This window comes from Oncorhynchus nerka, linkage group LG11 (assembly GCF_034236695.1).
Source record: "Oncorhynchus nerka isolate Pitt River linkage group LG11, Oner_Uvic_2.0, whole genome shotgun sequence".
Classification (NCBI taxonomy): domain Eukaryota; kingdom Metazoa; phylum Chordata; class Actinopteri; order Salmoniformes; family Salmonidae; genus Oncorhynchus; species Oncorhynchus nerka.
In genome coordinates, this window is record NC_088406.1 from 25,443,162 (window position 1) to 25,467,195 (window position 24,034).

At 43.9% G+C, this 24,034-nt stretch overlaps 1 protein-coding gene across 1 annotated transcript; it reads left to right on the forward strand.

The window, feature by feature from the left end:
* The first annotated feature begins 568 nt into the window (after positions 1–568).
* LOC115137590 (potassium voltage-gated channel subfamily E member 4-like) lies at positions 569–3,850 on the forward strand. Its single transcript, XM_029673909.2, has 2 exons — positions 569–638; positions 785–3,850. The coding sequence occupies exons 1-2, from the start codon at positions 616–618 to the stop codon at positions 1,353–1,355; spliced, it is 594 nt and encodes a 197-aa protein (XP_029529769.2). The 5' UTR covers positions 569–615; the 3' UTR covers positions 1,356–3,850.
* Positions 3,851–24,034: the final 20,184 nt, after the last annotated feature.

A 24,034-nucleotide genomic window follows, 5' to 3' on the forward strand; every position in this document is an offset into this window, starting at 1 on the left:
AATTAGACCCATAATAAAGCAGTGATTGGTGACACACGTTAGGTGGTTATGATGATGATGACTGCATGAGAAAGTTTTGTTTGAGCTGTAAGAACGAACTCTTTGAACTTCATTTATCCAATAAACTCAAAAGGGACCAGGCTAATCAAATTAAACAATTGTGCCTACCATCGTCATTTGTCATTGCCTAGTAATTTGAGGCAAACATTTCCAAACCCTTCCCTTTAGCACTATCCAAGACAATTTGTTGCTTAATTAAGTGGTTAAATTCTGTTTAATTTTCTGTAATATGAACATTTAGGTGAATGTGTAGTAATAGCCCACTAAGCACGAATCAACGTATTTTGTTTAGTAATTTAACAGAATTGGAACATAGGGTTTCAAAATCTGATAACCATAGTTTGTCACATTTTTGTCTGGGCAGAGGCCACTCTGAAATTTGCGTCCACTCCGTAATTTGACATTGGGCCAAAACTTGCCTCTCGACTACAGTCCACTCACGTGATTGGTGACGTCCCAAGGTCGCCATATAAATATTCCCACGCACTTGGATATCCTGTTACATTCGATAGGCGCACACTCCCACGAGGACACGGATCACACTGCTGGGTTCACATGTTCCACCGTTCTGTTGCTCGGTAAGTTGGATAAGTAGTGTATCATTAGTAACAATAGGCCATTGTTAACGAAGTTATGTCTCATACAAGTTTCATTTGGCTATAATTTGTAAAAGTGTGGGTAAAGAAACAATATCATAACCTCTGTAATTTATCTATTTTTACAGGACACTTTTCATTCCACCTCAAACTCCACTGAGGATGGAGAAGTCACACAACTTCACAACGCACCAAGTTCTTCCCCTGCAGAGGGCTAATGATGCTTCCCAAACCGACAAAAGCAATGGCAACGCATACGTGTACATTTTCATAGTAATCTCCTTCTATGGAGTTTTCCTCGTTGGTATAATGCTGGGCTATGTTCGCTCCAAAAGGCGGGAGAAGAGAAGGTCGAACGTTTTTACGCGCCTGGTGCACGAGGAGGAGCAGCGGGAATGGGGCGCGCTGAAAAAGAAGCACAGCATCACTATGACCTCCTTCCAGGTATCGCTTCCCTTCTCCGCGGGGAGCCAGGATGTCAATGAAGGAAGGGTCCCGAGCTCCCCTCTGGCCTGCGCCCTGTTCTCCATTGAACAAACCAGTGTCAGTTCACTGTGCTCCTCCGCCGACGCGCGCTTTGCCATCGAGGAGGAGTCGGACAGCGGGACCGCGGAGGGACCGGACGAGACGCTGAAGCGCAGTTCTACTGACAACAGCGACGACTCCGCAGAGATACAGATACTCGGAGAGGAACTGTGACGCTCAGAACAGATGATGAGAGGGGAAATAAACGCAAAAAACTGTAGACTTTCCATCCCTCTCCGTCATATAGGAAATACGTGGAGAAGTTAAAGACTGATAAAGTTTAGCTTGACATATGGAACAATTGCTCTCTAACCATCCGGTTCTGAGTATTGAAACGTACCTGGAACCCACTTGAAATATATTTTCTGTAACGAAATCCTCTTAAGATGTAGCCTAATGATTTCACTGTGCAGTGTTCATAATGTCTATGTAGGTTTACTTGGGGTTGTTGTGTAAATTGAAGAGAAGAAAAAAAAACAGTTGAAAAATAATGATCTGTTTAAGAGATATGGTTCTTCTTTACTCTTCTTGGGAAATACATGTTTTTATTTTGAAAAAACTTTGTTTCAATATCTAGTTTTCTCCAAAAGGGGGCAGTGCTGCAGTAGTTTTACCTCACCTGTTGCTGGGGAACACCAGTCATTTCAGTAGAATCAACACAACATAGGGTTTACTGTCCTTGCATTGTCTTATTTGTTCTGAAGTGTTGACATACTAATTTATAAAATAAGAAGCTATTTTTTCAGGCAGTTAGCTGATTATTTATTTTGAATGATTTACAATTACATAATTTAGCACAATTAGCAGACACTCTTATCCAGAGCCACTTAAAGGAGAAAACAGGGTTAAGTACCTTGCTCAAGGGCACATTGCCAGATCTTTCACCTAGTTGGCTCGGAGATTCGAACCAGCACCCTATATCTGAAAAGTCATCATACGGTATGATTAGGCCAAACCATCTCACCCACTGGAGATCTTCCCATGTGATAGGAGTCCTGGGAAACATGAAGAATGCTGGGATTTCTCCCAATCGCTATGACGACAATGCTACTACAGCCCATCCCCCTCCAGGCTCCCACCCACACACCATACCATATCAGCCCTGCTGCAGGCCATAATGCTCACAACTCACTCCATTGACAACATGCCAAACCAAAGTGAGGTAGAACAATAGTGTGAAAGAAAAGGAATGTATTTTATGATGCTAATTAGAATGTAATGAACAATAAACAAAATTAACAGTAAACATTACACAAGTTCCAAAATAAAAATACATTTCAAATGTCATATTATGTCTATATACAGTGTTGTAATGATGTGCAAATAGTTAAAGTACCAAATTAAAAATAAGTATATATACAGTTGAAGTCAGAAGTTTACATACACCTTCGCCAAATACATTTAAACTCAGTTTTTCACAATTCCTGACATTTAATCCTAGTAAAAATTCCGTCTTAGGTCAGTTAGGATCACCACTTTATTTTAAGAATGTAAAATGTCAGAATAATAGTAGTGAATGTTTTATTTCAGCTTTTATTTATTTCATCACATTCCCAGTGGGTCAGAATTTTACATACATTCAATTAGTATTTGGTAGCATTGCCTTTAAATTGTTTAACTTGGGTCAAATGTTTCAGGTAGCCTTCCACAAGCTTCCCACAATAAGTTGGGTGAATTTTATCCCATTTCTCCTGACAGACACGGTGTAACTGAGTCAGGTTTGTATGCCTCCTTGCTCGCACAAGCTTTTTCAGTTCTGCCCACAAATTTTCTACAGGATGGAGGTCAGGGCTTTGTGATGGCCACTCCAATACCTTGACTTGTTGTCCTTAAGCCATTTTGCCACAACTTTGGGGGTGTGCTTGGGGTCATTGTCCATTTGGAAGACCCATTTCCGACCAAGCTTTAACTTCCTGACTGATGTCTTGAGATGTTGCTTTAATAAATCCACATAATTGTCCTTCGTCATGATGCCATCTATTTTGTGACGTGCACCAGTGCATCCTGCAGCAATGCACCCCCACAACATGATGCTGCCACCCCCGTGCTTCACTGTTGGGATGGTATTCTTCGGCTTGCAAGCCTGCCCCTTTTTCCTCCTTTGGCCAAACAGTTCTATTTTTGTTTCATCAGACCAGAGGGCATTTCTCCAAAAAGTACGATCTTTGTCCTCATGTGCAGTTGCAACCCGTAGTCTGGCTTTTTTATGGCGGTTTTGGAGTAGTGGCCTCTTCGTTGCTGAGCGGCCTATCAGCTTATGTCGATATAGGACTTGTTTTACTCTAGATATAGATACTTTTGTACCTGTTTCCTCCAGCATCTTCACAGGGTCCTTTGCTATTGTTCTGGGATTGATTTGCACTTTTCGCACCAAAGTACGTTCATCTCTAGGAGACAGAACGTGTCTCCTTCCTGCGCGGTATGACGGCTGCGTGGTCCCATGGTGTTTATACTTGCGTACTATTGTTTGTACAGATGAACGTGGCACCTTCAGGTGTTTGGAAATTGCTCCCAATGATGAACCAGACTTGTGGCAGTCTGACATTTCTTTTCTGAGGTCTTGGCTGATTTCTTTTGATTTTCTCATGATGTCAAGTAAAGAGGCACTGAATTTGAAAGTAGGTCTTGAAATACATCCACAGGTACACCGCCAATTGATTCAAATGATGTCAATTAGCCTATCAAAAGATTCTGAAGCCATGACATCATTTTCTGGAATTTTCCAAGGTTTTTAAATGCACAGTCAACTTAGTGTATGTAAACTTCTGACCCACTGGAATTGAGATACAGTGAATTATAAGTGAAATAACCTGTCTTTAAGCAATTGTTGGAAAAATTACTTGTATCATGCACAAAGTAGATGTCCTAACCAACATGCCAAAACTATAGTTTGTTAACAAGAAATTTGTGGAGTGGTTGAAAAACGAGTTTTAATGACTCCAACCAAAGTGTATGTACACTTCCGACTTCAACTGTAAATATAGGTTGTATTTACAATGGTGTTTGTTCTTCAATGGTTGCTCTTTTCTTGTGATAACAGGTCACAACTCTTGCTGCTGTGATGGCACAGTGTGGTATTTCACCCAATAGATATGGGAGTTTATCAAAATTGTATTTGTTTTTTAATTCTTTGAGGGTCTGTGTAATCTGAGGGAAATATGTGTCTCTAGTAATATGGCCATACATTTGGCAGGAGGTTAGGAAGTGAAGCTCAGTTTCCACCTCATATCCTGTCTTCTCCTGTCTTCTCTTGGCCTTTCTCAAGAGCAAATCAAATCAAACTTTATTTGTCACATGCGCTGAATACAACAAGTGTAGACTTTACTGTGAAATGGTTACTTACAAGTCCCTAACCAACAGTGCAGTTCAAGAAGAGTTCATTACCAAATAAACTAAAGTAAAAAATAAAATGAAAAAGTAACACAATAACATAACAATAACGAGGCTATATACATGGGGTACCGGTACCAAGTCAGTGTGCGGGGGTACAGGCTATGCTCTCTGAGTCTCTACATGGTCAAAGATTTCCTTAATTTTGGGTCAGTCACAGTGGTCAGGTATTCTGCTACTGTGCACTCTCTGTTAAAGGCCAAATAGCATTCTAGTTTGCTCTGGGTTTTTTAAAATTCTTTCCAATGGGTCAAATAATTATCTCTTTGTCTTCTCATGATTTGGTTGGGTCTAATTGTGTTGCTGTCCTGGGGCTCTGTGGGGTGTGTTTGTGTTTGTGAACAGAGTCCCAGGACCAGCTTGCTTAGGGGACTCTTCTCCAGGTTAATCTCTCTGTAGGTGATGGATTTGTTATGGAAGGTTTGGAAATCGCTTCCTTTTAGGTGGTTGTAGAATTTAACGGCTCTTTTCTGGATTTTGATCATTTGTGGGTATAATTCGTGGGTACCTAATTCTGCTCTACATGCATTATTTGGTGTTATACATTGTACACAGGATATTTTATCTGAATTCTGCATGCAGAATCTCAATTTGGTGTTTGTCCCATTTTGTGAATTCTTGGTTGGTGTGCGGACTCCAGACCTCACAACCATAAATGGGTTCTATAACTGATTCCAGCATTTTTAGCCAGATCCTAATTGGGATGTAGAATTTCATGTTCCTTTTGGTGGCATAGAAGGTACTTCTTACTGTATCTTGTCTCTCAGATCGTTCACAGCTTTGTGGAAGTTGCCTGTGGTGCTGATGTTTAGGCCGAGGTATGTATTCTTTTTTTGTGTGCTCTAGGGCAACGGTGTCTAGATGGAATTTGTATTTGTGGTCCTGAGAACTGGACCTTTTTTGTAACACCATTATTTTGGTCTTACTGAGATTTACTGTCAGGGCCCAGGTCTGACAGAATCTGTGCAGAAGATCTAGGTGCTGCCCTCCTTGGTTGGGGACAGAAGCACCATATCATCAGCAAACAGGAAACATTTGACTTCAGATTCTAATAGGGTGAGGCCGAGTGTTGCAGACTGTTCTAGTGCCCTCGCCAATTTGATGATATATATACACTACCGTTCAAATGTTTGGGGTCTCTTAGAAATGTCCTTGTTTTTGAATGAAAAGCACATTTCTTGCCCATTAAAATAACATAAAATTGATTAGAAATACAGTGTCGACATTGTTAAAACCTGTTGTGACTAGGGGGCAGTATTTTCATTTTTGGAAAAATAACGTTCCCATAGTAAATGGGATATTTTGTCAGGACAAGATGCTAGAAAATCCATATAATTGACAACTTAGGATAGAAAACACTCTAAAGTTTCCAAAACTGTAAAAAATATTGTCTGTGAGAACTCATAATGCAGGCGAAAGCCTGAGAAAAATCCAATCCGGAAGTGCCTCATGTTTTGAAAGCGCTGCATTCCAATGCGTCCTTATTGAGCAGTGAATGGACTATCAACCAGATTACTTTTTCTATGTATTCCCCAAGGTGTCTACAGCATTGTGACGTAGTTTTACGCATTTATGTTGAAGAATACCCGTAAGCGGCTACATTGTGTAAGTGGTCACCTGATGGCTCTCAGAGTGATTCTTGCGTAAAATACAGAGGTAGCCATTTTTCCAATCAGTCCTACTTAAAAACCAATTATCCCGGTGGATATATTATCAAATAGATATTTGAAAAACACCTTGAAGATTGATTATAAACAACGTTTGCCATGTTTCTGTCGATATTATGGAGCTAATTTGCAATATTTTTGGGGTTTTCATGACCGTAATTTCCGGGTCGATTTCTCAGCCAAATGTGAAGAACAAACGGAGCTATTTCGCCTACAAAATTAATATTTTTGGAAAAAATTAACATTGGCTATCTAACTGGGAGTCTCGTAAGTGAAAACATCCGAAGCTCATCAAAGGTAAACGATTTAATTTGATTGCTTGTCTGATTTCCGTGACCAAGTTACCTGCTGCTAGCTGGACAAAATGCTATGCTAGGCTATCGATAAACTTACACAAATGCTTGTCTAGCTTTGGCTGTAAAGCATATTTTGAAAATCTGAGATGACAGGGTGATTAACAAAAGGCTAAGCTGTGTCTCAATATATTTCACTTGTGATTTTCATGAATAGGAATATTTTCTAGTAATATTTATGTCCGTTGCGTTATGCTAATTAGTGTCAGTCGATGATTACGCTCCCGGACCCGGGATGGGGAGTCACTAGAGGTTTTAATGTTGAAAATGACTATTGTAGCTGGAAACAGCAGATTCTTTATGGAATATCTACATAGGTGCACAGAGGCCCATTATTAGCAACCATCACTCCGATTCCGGGATGCTGGCCTTCTAGGCCGAGTTGTTAAGAAAAAGCCATATCCCAGACTGGCCAATAAAAAATAAAAGATTAAGATGGGCAAAATAACGCAGACACTGGACAAAGGAACTCAGCCTAGAAGGCCAGCATCCCGGAGTCGCCTCTTCACTGTTAACGTTGAGACTGGTGTTGTTCGGATACTATTTAATGAAGCTGCCAGTTGAAGACTTGTGAGGCGTCTGTTTCGCAAACTAGACACTTTAATGTACTTGTCCTCTTGCTCAGTTGTGCACTGGGGCCTCCCACTGAATACAACCTTACAGTGAAATGCTTACTTACGAGCCCCTAACCAACAGTGCAGTTTCAAAAATACGGATAAGAATAAGAGATGAAAGTAACAAGCCATTAAAGAGCAGCCATAAAAAATAACAAAATATACAGGGGGGTGCCAGTACGGAGTCAATGTGCGGGGGCACCGGTTATTTGAGGTAGTATGTACATGTAGGTAGAGTTAATTAAAGTTACTATGCATAGATGACAACAGAGAATGGCAGCGGAATGGAGAAGGGACGACTGGGAGGGCGGTGAAAATAGTCTGGGTAGCCCTTTGACTAGATGTTCAGGAGTCTTATGGCTTGGGGGTAGCAGCTGTTTAGAAGCCTCTTGGACCTAGACTTGGCGCTCCGGTACCGCTTGCCGTGTGGTAGCAGAGAGAACCTTCTATGACTAGGGTGGCTGTAGCCTTTGACAATTTTTAGGTCCTTTCTCTGACACCACCTGGTATAGAGGTCCTGGATGGGAGGATGCTTGGCCCCATTGATATACTCTCTCGATGGAGCAGCTGTAGAACCTTTTGAGGAGCTGGAGGACCCAGGACCCTCCTCCTGAGGGGGAATAGGTTTTGTCGTGCCCACTTTACTACTGTCATGGTGTGCTTGGACCATGTTAGTTTGTTGGTGATGTGGACACCAAGGAGCCTGAAGCTCTCAACCTGCTCCACTGCAGCCCCATCAATGGGAATGGGGGCATGCTCAGTCCTCTTTTTCCTGTTGTCCACAATCATCTCCTTTGTCATGGTCACGTTGAGGGAGAGGTTGTTTTCCTGGCACCACGGTATGCAATTTGGAGTGGGTCTAGGGTTTCTGGGGTGATGGTGTTGATGTGAGCCATGACCAGCCTTTCAAAGCACTTCATGGCTACAGACGTGAGTGCTTTGGGTCGGTAGTCAATTAGGCAGGTTACCTTAGTGTTCTTGGGCACAGGCACTATGGTAGTCTGCTTAAAACATGTTTGGTATTACAGACTCGGACAGGGAGAGGTTGAAAATGTTAGTGAAGACACTTGCTAGTTGGTCAGCCCATGCTCGCAGTACTCGTCCTGGTAATCCATCTGGCCCTGCGGCCTTGTGAATGTTGTGATCAGTCTTCCGGTACAGCTGGTGCTCTCATGCATGTTTCCGTGTTATTTGCCTCGAAGCGAGCATAGAAATAGTTTAGCTCGTCCGGTAGGCTCGTGTCACTGGGCAGCTCTCGGCTGTGCTTCCCTTTGTAGTTTGTAATGGTTTGCAGGCCCTGCTGCCACATCCGAAATATAGAAAGTATATGTTATATATGTTGCCTCTCTCTCTCTATCTCTCTCCCTCTCTCTGCCCCCCTTCTCTCTCTCCCCCCTCTCTCCATTTCCCCCTTCTCTCTCTCTCTTTATCTCTCCCCCTCTCTCCATTTCACCCCCTCTCTCTCTCTTTCTCTCTCCCTCTCCCCCTTCTCTCCCCATCTTTCTCCATTTTCCCCCTCTCACTCTCTTTCTCTTTCTTTCTCCCCTCTTACTCCCCTCCCTCTCTCTCTCTCAGGTTAAGTTGACATATATACAATCACAAAAACTAGTTGAGGCGTACTAAATCCTATTTCCTGAGCACCTTAAACGTAACTGAATTATGAATGTGAAATAGTTACATTTCGGGTAAAATTCATACATTATACACAAGGAAGTTGAGGCAGGGTTAATGCTGTTGTCTACCTAATGCTATTCCACAAATGAACCATTCCTAATTATTGATAGTGTAGACACATCAGTGTGCAGCATAAAGTAGAACTACAGCTGCAGGAATGTTTGGGCTCATGTCTTTTTAATAAGGGACAAGAAGAGAGATAGGGTCAGTGAAAGAACGAGCGGGACATCGAGGTGGAACTAGAAGCTGCAGTGGTGAAATTAAAAGTGAGAGCCACTGAGAAAAAGATAGAAAGATACAAAAAAATAAAGAGAAAGAGGGAGAGAGAGAGAGAGGGAGAGAGAAATAGTGACACACACACACAGAGCGAGCAAGAGAGCGAGAGAGAGACCATGCGTAGCAGCATGATACAACAGGATGTGTCTAAATAGCCTCCTCCACCACTGGGAGCTGAGGATTTTGAGTCCTACCTACGTCCTCCTGCGCCCTGCGCTCTGCCCACATTTGCAGAATGAATTAAGTTTTAAATGAGTCATTCTGACCTAGCATTGTCGATCCTTCCACTCCTTCTTTCAGTTCAATTCAAAGAACGTTATTGGCATGGGAAACAAATGTTTACATTGCCAAAGCATATATTTACATTGCCATATATAATAAACAAAAGTAAAAAATGTTCAGTAAACATTATACTCACAAGATTCAAAGGAATATACATTTCAAATGTCATATTATGTCTATATTGTCACGTTCTGACCATAGTTCTGTTATTTTATTCTTTGTTTTAGTCTGGTCCGGGCGTGAGTTGGGGTGGGCAGTCTATGTTTGTTTTTCTATGTTGGTTTTTGTGTTCGGCCTAGTATGGTTCTCAATCAGAGGCAGGTGTCCTTAGTTGTCTCTGATTGAGAATCATACTTAGGTAGCCTGGGTTTCACTTTTGGTTTGTGGGTGTTTGTTTTCCATGTGAGTGTTTGGTCCACATGGTACTGTTTCGGTGTTCGGTCGGTTGGTCGTTCACTTTATTGTTTTGTATTTCAGTGTTCAATTCGTTTCATTAAATATTACATCATGAACACTTACCACGCTGCGCTTTGGTCCGATCCTTCTTGCACCTCTGAATGCCGTTACATATATACAGTGTTGTAATGATGTGCAAATAGTTAAAGAACAAAAGGGAAAATAAATAAACATAAATATGGGTTGTATTTACAATGGTATTTGTTCTTCACTGGTTGCCCTTTTCTTGTGGCAACAGGTCACACATTTTGCTGCTGTGATGACACACTGTGAAATTTCACCCAATAGATATGGAAGTTGATTTGTTTTTGAATTATTTGTAGGTCTGTGTAATCCGAGGGAAATATGTGTCTCTAATATGGTCATACATATGGCAGGAGGTTAAGAAGTGCAGCTCAATTTCCACCTTATTTTGTGGGCAGTGTGCACATAGCCTGTTTTCTCGAGAGCCAAGTATGCTATGTTATTATCTCTTTGTCCTCTCATGATTTGGTTGGGTCTAATTGTGTTTCTGGGGCTCCGTGGGGCCTGTTTGTGTTGGTGAACAGAGCCCCAGGACCAGCTTGCTTAGGGGACTCTTCTCCAGGTTAATCTCTGTAGGTGATGGATTTGTTATGGAACTGCTTCCTTTTAGGTGATTGTAGAATTTGACGTCTCTTTTCTAGATTTTGATCATCAGCGTGTATTGGCCTAATTCTGCTCTGCATGCATTATTTGGTGTTATACGTTGTACACGGAGGATATTTTAGCTGAATTCTGCGTGCAGAGTCTCAATTTGGTGTTTATCCCATTTTGTGAATTGTTGGTTGGTGAGCGGACCCCAGACCTCACAACCATAATGCAATGGGTTCTATAACTGATTCAAGTATTTTTTGCCAGATCCTAAATGGGATGTCAAATTTGATGTTCCTTTCGATGGCATAAAAGGCCCTTCTTGCCTTGTCTCTCAGATCGTTCACAGCTTTGTGGAAGTTACCTGTGGTGCTGATGTTTAGGCCGAGGCAGGTGTCGTTTTTTGTGTGCTCTTGGGAAACAGTGTCTGGATGGAATTTGTATCTGTGGTCCTGAGAACTGGACCTTTTTTGGAACACCCTTATTATTGTCTGACTGAGACTTACTGTCAGGGCCCAGGTCTGACAGAATCTGTGCAGAAGATCTAGGTGCTGCTGTAGGCCCTCCTTGGTTGGGGTCAGAAGCACCAGATCATCAGCACAGTAGACATTTGACTTCAGATTCTAGTAGGGTAAGAATGGGTGCTGCAGACTGTTCTAGTGGCTTCGTCAATTCATATACTGTATGTTGAAGAGGGTGGGGCTCAAGTCTCACCGCACGGCCCTGTGGAAAGAAATGTGATTTTTTTTACGTCATATGTTTTCCCCCAACACCACTTTCCATCAATTTGTACTGCAGACACTCATGCCAAATTTAGTCAAAAGCTTATTTGCAATCAACAAATGAGAAGACTTTGCCTTTTTTTTGGTTTGTTTGTTTGTCAATTAGGGTGTGCAGTGTGCAGTGTGAATGGTCTGTCGTATGGTTATTTGGTAAACCGCCAATTTGACATTTGCTCAATACATTGTTTTCATTGAGCAAATGTACAAGTCTGTTGTTAATGATAATGCAGATGATTTTGGGGTCAAATTGGTCTCCACTTTTGTGGATTGGGGTGATCAGTCCTCGGTTCCACATATTGGGGAAGATGCCAGAACTGAGGATGATAACTCTACTAAATAACTAAATATCTATGGGCCAAACATTGACAACCCCTCTTTTTTCAAAAGAGTCCTTGCCCTGATTCCAGATATCTCCATACTAACCTGGTCATTGGAGGGGACCTTAACTGTGTGCTAGACCAATATTTGGATAGATCCTCTACCCGGCGAACCCCTACCTCCTATTCAAGCCAATTCTTGAATACCTACATAAAAAATTCAAACTTATTTGATATATGGAGGATCGCTAACCCTACGGGTAGGGAATACTCCTTTTACTCTCATGTTCACAAGGTTTACACTCCAATTGACTACTTTTTGTTGGATGCTAGACTACTCCCCTATACCTGTAATGTGAGGTATCATGATATTATAATCTCGGACCACAGTCCACTCACCTTCTCCCTGAGATTGGGTGACATTGTACCAAACGAGAGGGTCTGGAGGTTGAATCCTCAGCTCCTCACAGAACCAACATTCTGTGAATATCTTAAAGACCAAATAAAAAATGTCTTTGATACCAACGACAACACAGAGACCTCCCCAGCATTATTGTGGGAAACACTGAAGGCTTATCTGAGAGGCTGTATCATCTCCTTTCAGGCTGCCAGGAGTAGGCAAAACAGAGGAAAACTGGAAGAACTAGAGGGACAAATTCACTTACTGGATAGGGAGAATGCTAGCCACCCATCTATGGAGAAACATAAAAAAATTACCTCTTTAAAATTTGAATATAATCAGATTCTCTCAGCTAAAATTGCTAAATCTTTTCTCTATGCCAAGCAAAAATATTTTGAGTTTGGTGACAAACCACACAAATTACTCGCCAGACAACTTCGAAAAAATGTGAGTGACCGAATGATTCACAGGGTTAAATCTGCATCTGGGGAATTACTCTCTTCCCCCAAAGACATCAATGACAGATTCCGGCAGTTTTATGAGACTCTATATACATCTAAAGCGGATCCTAACCCCTTAATTATGCAAACATTTTGGAGGACTGTAATCTTCCTGCCCTGAACCAGGAAGATTCTAACTTCCTGAATAAGGAAATATCTCTTGATGAAATTCGAGAAACAATTAAATCTCTAAAGAGTGGCAAGACCCCGGGCCCAGATGGATACCCTGGTGAATTCTATAAAACATTCAGCAACATGCTCTCCCCCTATCTGCACAAAATGTTGATTCAGGCCAATGAGGATGGAGCTCTCCCTTCTACTTTGGACGAAGCGTTCATTACAGTTATACATAAGAAGGGTAAAGATCCAGAAGAGGTAGGGTCATACAGACCAATATCTCTCCTTAATACAGACCAAAAGATTTTAGCAAAAACTCTGGCTAACAGGCTTAGCACTTTAATTGGCAAATTGGTCCATTCGGATCAGACCGGCTTTATCCCTAACAGAAACTCATTCTTCAATCTCAGGCGCCTCTTCAATATTATGTATTCTCAGAGGTTAACCAACGTGGACCTTGCCGTCATATCTCTTGACGTCGAAAAGGCCTTTGACCAAGTTGAGTGGCCCTATCTATTCAAGGTCCTACAGAAATGTAATATTGGAGATAGGTTCATAAATTGGATCCAGCTTTTATATAGGAACCCCTGTGCCAGAATACTCACTAACCAATCATTGTCGCCCCCGATTTAACCTCAACAGGGGGGACAAGGCAGGGTTGTGCGCTGTCGCCTATGCTCTTCGCCCTAATTATCGAACCGCTCGCTCAGACGATTAGATCTCATGCAGCAATACACGGCTATAATACTAAAGATACTCTAAATAAGATCTCCCTATACGCAGATGACATCCTCCTCTATGTAACAGAACCCCAGGCTAGTATCCCAGCTATTCTTGATGTGATCAATTTGTTTGGTACCTTCTCGGGATACAGAATAAATTGGAACAAGAGTGAATTAATGCCCATACGGTCGCAAAATACCTCCTGGCTAGAACATCTCCCATTTAAGTTATCTTCAGAAAAATGTACCTACCTAGGAATTGTAGTTACCAAACAATACTCCTTACTATTTAAAGAGAATTTCCCCTCTCTGATACAAAAACTCAAAGCAAACATACTATTTTGGAGAACTCTCCCAATTTCTCTGCTCGGAAGAATTAATGCCATTAAAATGGTCTTCCTCCCACAACTGCTCTACCTATATCAGAACATCCCAGTATTCATACCTAAATCCTTTCATAAACAACTGGACTCAATTATCAATCCTTTCATCTGGGATTATAAAACACACAGGATAGGTAAAAAACACCTCTGTAAATCCAAGCTGGAAGGAGGATTGTCTCTCCCAAATTTTATATTTTATTACTGGGCCGCTAACCTCCGCATTGTTACGTTTCTGTTGGATGACGTACTCCCGGCATCCAGCTGGCTTAGTATGGAGCGTGAGGAGTGTCACCCCTTCTCTATTGGTGCTGTGATTTTGTCGCCTGTCAATCTGGAGATGTCACTTTATTGTAACAATCCTATAATACATAGCACAGTCCGAATCTGGAAGCAAATTAAAGTCCACTTTGAGCTCAGACCAATGTCATTCATGCTCCCTGTCGCCAGGAATCCCTCCTTTGCCCCTTCTAACCTTGATAACACCTTTGAGCGATGGGGAGAGTTGGGGATAAGTACCATAGGGGATTTATACATAGAAGGGACCTTTGCTTCCTTTGAGCTGCTGAGGGAAACTTATAATCTTCCCAGAAGTAATTTTTTCAGATACCTACAAATTAGAGACTACGTTAGAAAACACCTCCCAACATTTGGGAATGCTAAACCTTCCATGTTTGACGGATGCATAAAAATATGCCCCACCTCAGATAAACTGATATCGCGTCTATATGATGCTTTTCAATCTGTTAGCACACCTTCTACTGATGCCATCAAGGCAAAATGGGAGGAAGAACTAGGGACTGACATCTCAGTGGCAGACTGGGAAGAGAGCTTGGAGTATATCCACACATGCTCCATTAATTCCAGACATCGTCTCATACAATTCAAGGTATTACACAGATTACACTATTCCAAAACTAAACTGCATAGGATATTTCCTGACACATCCCCTACATGTGATAAATGTCAGGCTACGCAGGGTACACTACTCCACTGCTTTGCCCTATGCTCTAGCTTGCATGGTTATTGGTGTGGAATTTTTAGGATCCTCTCTGAAGTTTTGGAGACTTCAATAGATCCAGACCCGCTTCTGATAATCCTGGGAGTATCTGAGTCCCTAAACGGATGAACCAACCCCCAAAAACAACTAATCTCGTATGGTCTCATCTCGACAAAAAAACTAATCTTGTTGTTTTGGAAAAGGAGGGAAGCGCCCTCTACCAAATTATGGCTCAGTGAATTGGCAAACACTATACACTATACACTAAAGAATTAGATATATTCTGAACAATAAATTATCAACATTTTATCAAATCTGGCAGCCTTTCCTCTCCTACTTGGACGAATCGGCGCTGTGAATTTGTACTTATTAACGCACTCTCAATTGTAATATTTTAATCTACCTTTGGGCAGCGTGTGCTGGCCCTACCACCCGAGCAGTTGGGAGGGGGGGGGGGGATAGGGGATAGGGGATGGGGGGGGGGGGGGGGGACATCTTCCCTCTTTCTTTCTACGTGTGTCACGGTTCATGAATCCACTGCCTCCTTTTCTCTCTCTCTCTCTCTCTCTCTCTCTCTCCCGTGTTTGTGTGGGCGTGGTTCCCAATCTCGGCCTGATTGTCTGCGCCAGCTGGAATCACTTATCTTCCCTTTATATGTTCTGTAACCAGTGTTTCTTGTTGTTCGTTGTTACTTCCCTGAGGTTGTGTCGTGTGTCCGTACTCATCTCTCGCCGCCCTTGTGTGGATTATCTGCTGTGCTCCTTCCTACCCATCCGGACACTCTCCCCTGGGTTTCTCAGCACGCTCACATAGGAGGATGCGCCTAGTCCCTGGGTCGGATTCCGTCTGAGTACAGTCTGTCTGTCCTGTTGCTGCTGTAACCTGTATTCATTAAATCATCGTTGCTTGCATCTTGCATCCGCCTCTGTATTGTTACAGAACGATCTGACCAGACCATGGATGCAGCGAGTTCAACGAGTCTGACCGAATTCATTTCCCGTAGTATCACGAGAATGGATCAACAAGAGGAGAACATCTCCAGCACAGGTCGGGAAGTACAAGCCATTGCGACGCAGGTATCCCAGCTGACCCAACAATTACAACATCTGAGGGGTCTCGCTGCGCCACCTACACCGGCAGTTCAACCCGCCCCGCCAGAGCCGGATTCCCAGCTAGAGCCACGGCTACCGACACCAGAGGGTTATTCAGGTGATCCTGACTATTGCAGAGCTTTTCTTACGAGATGTTCCATGCATTTCTCGTTGCAGCCACGGACCTTCAACCGAGAACAGTCTAAGGTAGCATTCGTACTCACACTGCTATCAGGCAAAGCGGCTCTTTGGGGAACGGCGGTGTGGGCGAACCAGGACCCATGCTGCACCTCTTTCCAGACACTCTCCGAGGAGATGAGAAGGGTCTTCGATCGGGCCGTGGCGGGTAGGGAGGCGGCCAGACTACTCGCTGACCTTCGCCAAGGAGACCGTTCAGTATCGGAATACTCCATCCAATTCCGCACTATGGCCGCAGAGTGTCAGTGGAACGAGGAGGCGCAGTGGGACATGTTCCTGCATGGGCTGGAGGACCGGATCCAGAAGGAGATTTATGTTCTGGACCTTCCCAGGAGTTTAAATGGACTAGTGGAACTAGCCTTGAGGGTCGACGCTCGTCTGAGTCGTGTTGGCCGCCGAGCATGCCCTAACAGACCGTATAACGACACGGAGGGCTGGCATGCCAGCGGCGGGAACACGGCCAGTTCAACCTCCGCTCACGAACCCATGCAGCTGGGGAGAGCTCGCCTCTCCCGGGAAGAGAGGGAGAGGCGGAGATCCCAAGGACTCTGTCTCTGCTGTGGTAGAGCGGGCCACTTTATCCACTCCTGCCCGGTAAAAGATTAGGCCCGGTAGTAAGAATGAGGCTACTATCGGGTGGTGTCACCACAGAGAAGACCTCATCATCTACTCTCCTCCCGGTAAGACTAAGATGGGCCAACCACACGCACGACACCCAAGCCTTACTGGACTCAGGAGCAGAGGGTAATTTCATGGACTTCAAGCTCGCTCACAAACTCCAGATTCCTATCACCTCACTCACGCACAAGATATCCGTCAACGCTCTCAATGGTCAAGAACTACCCAACATTTCTCACACCACTGAACCTATCACACTCATCACTTCTGGCAATCACACTGAGACACTATCATTTCTACTCATGGACTCACCCCTTGCACCATTAGTTCTCGGCCACCCTTGGCTCACCCAACACAACCCCAGTGTTGACTGGGGTCATAATTCTATATCCATGTGGAGTAACAAATGTCTTGAGTCCTGTTTAGTGTCTGCTTGTTCGTCTGTGTCTGATTCTGTGTTTCTAGAGGAGGCGGTGGATTTGTCTAACGTGCCCGTTGAATACCTCGACCTGAAGGAGGTGTTCAGTAAGTCCCGTGCTGCTTCTCTTCCTCCGCATCGTCCCTATGACTGTGCAATAGAATTATTGCCAGGTGAGTCTCCGCCTAAAGGCAAGTTATATTCACTCTCTGTTCCTGAGAGGGAGGCTATGGAGAGATACATCTCTGGTTCTCTGGCATCTGGATTAATTCGTCCTTCCTCTTCTCCAGCGGGGGCGGGGTTCTTCTTTGTGGAGAAGAAGGACGGATCTCTGCGTCCTTGCATTGATTACCGTGAGTTGAATAACATCACAATGAAAAATACCTATCCCTTACCGTTGATGTCCTCAGCCTTTGAAAGGTTACAGGGAGCATCTGTGTTCACTAAGTTGGATTTACGTAATGCATATCATTTGGTTCGCATAAGGGGGGGGGACGAATGGAAGACCGCGTTTAACACCCCCAGAGGGCACTTCGAATATTTGGTCATGCCTTTTGGGCTATCCAACTCCCCAGCGGTTTTCCAGGCACTCGTAAATGACGTGCTGAGAGATATGATTGATCAGTTCATATATGTTTACCTGGATGACATACTGATTTTTTCTTCTTCTCTCCAGGAACACGTTCAGCACGTCAGACGAGTGCTTCAGAGGTTGTTGGAGAATGGACTTTTTGTCAAGGCGGAGAAATGCATTTTTCATGCACAATCCGTTCCATTCCTAGGTTACATCGTCTCGACTGAAGGTATTCGCATGGATCCTGACAAGGTTAAGGCTGTGGTGGATTGGCCAAGCCCAGATTCCCGTAAGGCCCTACAGAGGTTTCTGGGATTCGCCAATTTCTACCGGCGTTTCGTTCGCAACTTTAGCCAGATAGTCGCTCCTCTTACCGCCTTAACCTCCCCCAGAGTGACGTTCAGGTGGTCCGATACAGCCGAGGCTGCATTCGTCAAACTCAAGAGCCGCTTTGTTTCGGCTCCCATCCTCATAGCTCCCGATCCCTCGCGTCAGTTCGTGGTGGAGGTGGACGCTTCAGAGGTGGGGGTAGGTGCGGTACTTTCCCAACGTTCCTCTTCTGACAACAAGATGCACCCTTGCGCGTTCCTTTCCCATCGGTTATCACCTGCGGAACGCAACTACGACATTGGCAACAGAGAGTTGTTGGCAGTGAAGTTAGCACTGGAGGAGTGGCGCCATTGGTTAGAGGGTTCGGGGTACCTTTTATAGTTTGGACCGATCACAAAAATTTGGAATATATCAGAACCGCCAAGCGACTCAACTCCAGGCAGGCGCGGTGGGCACTCTTTCGGACGTTTTGACTTCTCTCTCTCGTATCGCCCGGGTTCCAAGAATGTCAAACCCGATTCCCTTTCTCGCATTTTTGACCATTCCGAACGCCCATCCACTCCCGAGTGCATCCTACCCGGGACCCTAGTGGTCTCCACACTCACATGGGAGGTTGAATCGAGGGTGAAAACGGCCTTAGAAGGGGTAACACCTCCGCCCGGTTGCCCGCCTAATCGGTTGTTTGTGCCGGAGGGGTGTCGGTCCGATGTTATTCGGTGGGGGCATTGCTCCAACGTAGCGTGTCATCCAGGAGTCAGTCGCACTAGCTTTTTGGTTAAGCAACGCTTTTGGTGGCCACTGATGGCTCGTGACATTCACAGTTTTGTCTTGGCTTGCTCGGTTTGTGCCACTGGGAAGACTTCTAATCGACCCCCAGATGGGTTACTCCAACCGCTGTCGGTCCCTTCGAGACCCTGGTCCCACATCGCGCTAGATTTTGTTACCGCCCTCCCGCCCTCCCAGGGCAAGACTGTTGTTTTGACCGTGGTGGACCGGTTCTCGAAGGCGGCTCATTTTATTCCTTGCCTAAATTACCATCTGCCAAGGAGACAGCGGTAACTGTCGTGGATCACGTCTTTCGCTTACATGGTCTGCCGATGGACGTAGTTTCTGACAGGGGGCCCCAATTTGTGTCCAAGTTTTGGCAAGAGTTTTGTAGGTTACTGGGAGCGAGTGTCAGCCTGTCTTCAGGGTTTCATCCCCAGAGCAACGGTCAAGCGGAGAGGGCCAACCAAGATTTGGAGAGAGTGTTGCGATGTTTGGTTTCTAAGAATCCCTCTTCCTGGAGTCAACAACTCTCTATGGTTGAGTACGCTCACAATTCGTTGCCAGTGGCAGCCACGGGTCTCTCTCCGTTTGAGTGTAGTTTAGGTTACCAGCCACCTATCTTTCCCAGTACGGAGTCCGAGGTGTCTGTTCCCTCCGCTCACGCTTTCATCCAGAGGTGCCGTCACGCATGGAGCAGAGCCCGTGAGACTCTTCTCCGGGTGGGGGCGCGCACCAAGACTAAGGCCGATCGCCACCGGTCGAAGCCTCCGGTATACGTCGTTGGCCAAAGAGTGTGGCTTTCTACTAAGAACATTCCACTCCGATCCGTTTCGAACAAGCTTGCCCCCAAATTTATCGGCCCGTTCAAAGTCACCAGGATCATTAGTCCGGTGGCGGTCCGGCTCCAGCTTCCTCCGGCGTATAGGAGAATTCATCCTACCTTTCATGTATCTAAAATAAAACCTGTGTTTCAGGCACGCATTAACCCACCGGTCCCGGTTCCCCCGCCGCCACGACTTGTTGATGGGGAACCCACCTTTTCTGTCAATCGTATTTTGGACTCTAGAAGGAGGGGACGCGGATTCCAGTACCTGGTGGACTGGGAGGGTTACGGCCCGGAGGAGAGAAGTTGGGTACCTGCTAGGGACATTCTGGATCACTCCCTTATCGATGATTTCAATCGACAGGTAAATTCGCCTGGGAACGCCAAGAGGCGTTCCTAGGGGGGGGGGGGGGTATTGTCACGGTTCATGAATCCACTGCCTCCTTTTCTCTCTCTCTCTCTCTCTCTCTCTCTCCCGTGTTTGTGTGGGCGTGGTTCCCAATCTCGGCCTGATTGTCTGCGCCAGCTGGAATCACTTATCTTCCCTTTATATGTTCTGTAACCAGTGTTTCTTGTTGTTCGTTGTTACTTCCCTGAGGTTGTGTCGTGTGTCCGTACTCATCTCTCGCCGCCCTTGTGTGGATTATCTGCTGTGCTCCTTCCTACCCATCCGGACACTCTCCCCTGGGTTTCTCAGCACGCTCACATAGGAGGATGCGCCCTAGTCCCTGGGTCGGATTCCGTCTGAGTACAGTCTGTCTGTCCTGTTGCTGCTGTAACCTGTATTCATTAAACCATCGTTGCTTGCATCTTGCATCCGCCTCTGTATTGTTACAACGTGTCCTTGTTTTGTATGTCGTGTTTTGTATTATTTGTTCTGCACCCAGAACTCTGGGTCTTGTTGTTCCTGTATGCTCTTTTATGTTTAGATAAGAATTGTATACCTGTCATGTATACCTATACACCATTCTTGTGTGTGTTTAATAAAAATATTTGAAACAGAGAACTGAGGATGATGTTAAATAGTTTAAGTATAGCCAATTGAAAAGTGTGGTATATTTTATAATTTCATTAAGGATACCATCAACACCACATGCCTTTTTGGGTTGGAGGGTTTGTATTTTTCCTGTAGTTCATTCAATGTAATTGGACAATCCAGTGGGTTCTGGTAGTCTTTAATAGTTGATTCTAAGATTTGTAATTGATCATGTATATGTTTTTGCTGTTAATTCTATGTCAAAAAGATTGTAGAAGTTGTTTATCCATACATCTCCATTTTGGATAGATAACTCTTTGTGTTGTTGTTTGTTTAGCGTTTTCCAATTTTCCCAGAAGCGGTTAGATTCTATTGATTCTTCAATTACATTGAGCTGATTTCTGACATGCTGTTCCTTCTTTTTCCATAGTGTATTTGTGTATGGTTTTAGTGATTCACCATAGTGAAGGTGTAGACTCAGTTTTTCTGGGTCTCTATGTTTTTGGTTGGATAGGTTTCTCAATTTCTTTCTTAGGTTTTTGCATTCTTCATCAAACCATGTGTCATTGTTTTTCATTTTCTTAGGTTGTCTGCTTGAAATGTTTTGATTTGATAGGGAAGCTGAGAGGTCAAATATACTGTTTAGGCTTTCTACTGCCAAGTGTTTAAAAAAAATATATATTTAACCTTTATTTAACCAGGTAGGCTAGTTGAGAACAAGTTCTCATTTGCAACTGTGACCTGGCCAAGATAAAGCATAGCAGTGTGAACAGACAACACAGAGTTACACATGGAGTAAACAATTAACAAGTCAATAACACAGTAGAAAAAAAAGGGGAGTCTATATACATTGTGTACAAAAGGCATGAGGAGGTAGGCGAATAATTACAATTTTGCAGATTAACACTGGAGTGATAAATGATCAGATGGTCATGTACAGGTAGAGATATTAGTGTGCAAAAGAGCAGAAAAGTAAATAAATAAAAACAGTATGGGGATGAGGTAGGTAAAAATGGGTGGGCTATTTACCGATAGACTATGTACAGCTGCAGCGATCGGTTAGCTGCTCAGATAGCAGATGTTTGAAGTTGGTGAGGGAGATAAAAGTCTCCAACTTCAGCGATTTTTGCAATTCGTTCCAGTCACAGGCAGCAGAGAACTGGAACGAAAGGCGGCCAAATGAGGTGTTGGCTTTAGGGATGATCAGTGAGATACACCTGCTGGAGCGCGTGCTACGGGTCGGTGTTGCCATCGTGACACCTTCACTATTACAGTGAAATGTTTTGTCCAGGAATTTGTCTAAAAGGGTTTGAATTTGTTTTTGCCTAACTGTTTTTTGGTAGGTTTCTAGACTAGTTTCCTTCCATTTATAACATTTCTTAATATTGTGCAGTTCCATTGACTTTGATGATCGTTGTTATTTTAGTTATTCAACTTCTTCCTCCCAAAACATCTCAAATGTGGACTTTCTCATCTAGCATAGTCACTCAGTAAAGTAAGGGTTAAATACAAACCAGTTGGGGTAATTATGAGTCAAACTACTGACACACTCTTAGATGTTGTCACGTCCTGACCTTAGTTCCTTTTTTATGTCTCTATTTTAGTTTGGTCAGGACGTCAGTTGGGGTGGGCATTCTATGTTTTGTGTTCTATGTTTTCTATTTCTATGTGTTTGGCCTGGTATGGTTCCCAATCAGAAGCAGCTGGCAATCGTTGTCTCTGATTGAGAACCATACTTAGGCAGCCTGTTCTCCCAATATGGGTGGTGGGTAGTTGTTTTCTGTTGCTGCACCTTACAGGACTGTTTCGGTTTACTTTTGTTGTTGTTATTTTGTTTAGTGTTTCTGTTCTAATAAATTATAACATTAACACTTACCACGCTGGGCATTGGTCTGATCCATCCTATTCCTCATCAGAAGAGGAAGACAATCGTTACAGATGTGTTGTGAGTCACTTTTTTCCATCATTGACTGTTATTGTGGTTATTTCTTTCCGGCAACAGACTCCCCTCCCTCAGAGTATATGGATCCAGCACTTTCCTTACTTTCCTTATAGTGGAAAGAACGGTGAGAATAATCATTCAGTAATTCTACCATCATAAATAGTGATTGGTCTTCAGCATTGGGCCAGAGAAGGTGGAGCATTTGATGTTTGCTCTTTTCTTTCTGCTTTTTAAAAGGAAATGTGGTTCATGACCTTTCTGCTTTTTCCCTTGAAGTTGCTGTCAGTGTTGCCAAGACTGCTGAATACATTACTGTAATCATCAAGGTGGTTAGCCAGGGCTCGGTAATATAGAAATCCTACATGAATCAAAACAATAGTCCTGTTTTGTTGTATAATCAACACTAGGAAGAGAAGCACTCAGAAACTACGAGAACACATGCATAGGCTGGATTTATTCTACTGAGGACCAAAGGCCTTTTTGCTGTCAGAGCTGGAAATGATGTGGTGTAAAAACTGAAATAACCATTAGACTAATGGTCATTAATTGAGGTTTGTGAATAAATCACATTTGTGTTGCATTCAAAGAGGTGGTGTCTGTGTTGCTTCTCAGCAACAATCAACAGAGGAGCCAATCTTACCCTTTTCCTAACAACGGTTTCTATGGCGACCTAGGCAGAAGGTAGTGAGTAACGTGAGTCTGTTGTCTCTGGTAGAAAAGGGAAAGCCACCCAACACATGAAGTCAGTTTGCTAGTGAATAGTAAAGTCTAAAGGCTAGCCACCTGTGACTAAATTAACTCCACCTGTGTCCACTTGTCCTATGGTCATTCTCCTATGTATAGATGGACTGTGGTATGGGGTCACTCTATTGATGAAGTGTGCTCACTAAATGTCTCATTTCTGACTATGTAGAGAGAACATGTCTTTCCCTTCATACATAACTTTATAGAAAGGAGAGAAAGTGTTTCAAAGTGACTTCCAGAAGCATCTATTTAATCTCTGTTAACATCACAGTGAATGTGACTTGTCTGAACCCACGTATTGATTGGAGGTTAGTCACCCACTGTGAGATGTTGCATCGGGGAGCTGTGAGCTACAGAGTTTCCCAGAGATGAGGCAGGTGGAGGGAAAGCTACAGTTTCCCAGAGATGAGGCAGGTGGAGGGAAAGCTACAGTTTCCCAGAGATGAGGCAGGTGGAGGGAAAGCTACAGTTTCCCAGAGATGAGGCAGGTGGAGGGAAAGCTACAGTTTCCCAGAGATGAGGCAGGTGGAGGAAAGCTACAGTTTCCCAGAGATGAGGCAGGTGGAGGGAAAGCTACAGTTTCCCAGAGATGAGGCAGGTGGAGGGAAAGCTACAGTTTCCCAGAGATGAGGCAGGTGGAGGGAAAGCTACAGTTTCCCAGAGATGAGGCAGGTGGAGGGAAAGCTACAGTTTCCCAGAGATGAGGCAGGTGGAGGGAAATCTACAGTTTCCCAGAGATGAGGCAGGTGGAGGGAAAGCTACAGTTTCCCAGAGATGAGGCAGGTGGAGGGAAAGCTACAGTTTCCCAGAGATGAGGCAGGTGGAGGGA

What these genes read in the sequence shown, in the direction of transcription:
- LOC115137590 (XM_029673909.2), top strand. Translation starts at nt 616, where the DNA reads ATGTTCCACCGTTCTGTTGCTCG. An exon ending in TTCCACCGTTCTGTTGCTCG is followed by an intron (nt 639 to 784) that starts GTAAGTTGGATA and finishes CTATTTTTACAG; the next exon opens with GACACTTTTCATTCCACCTC.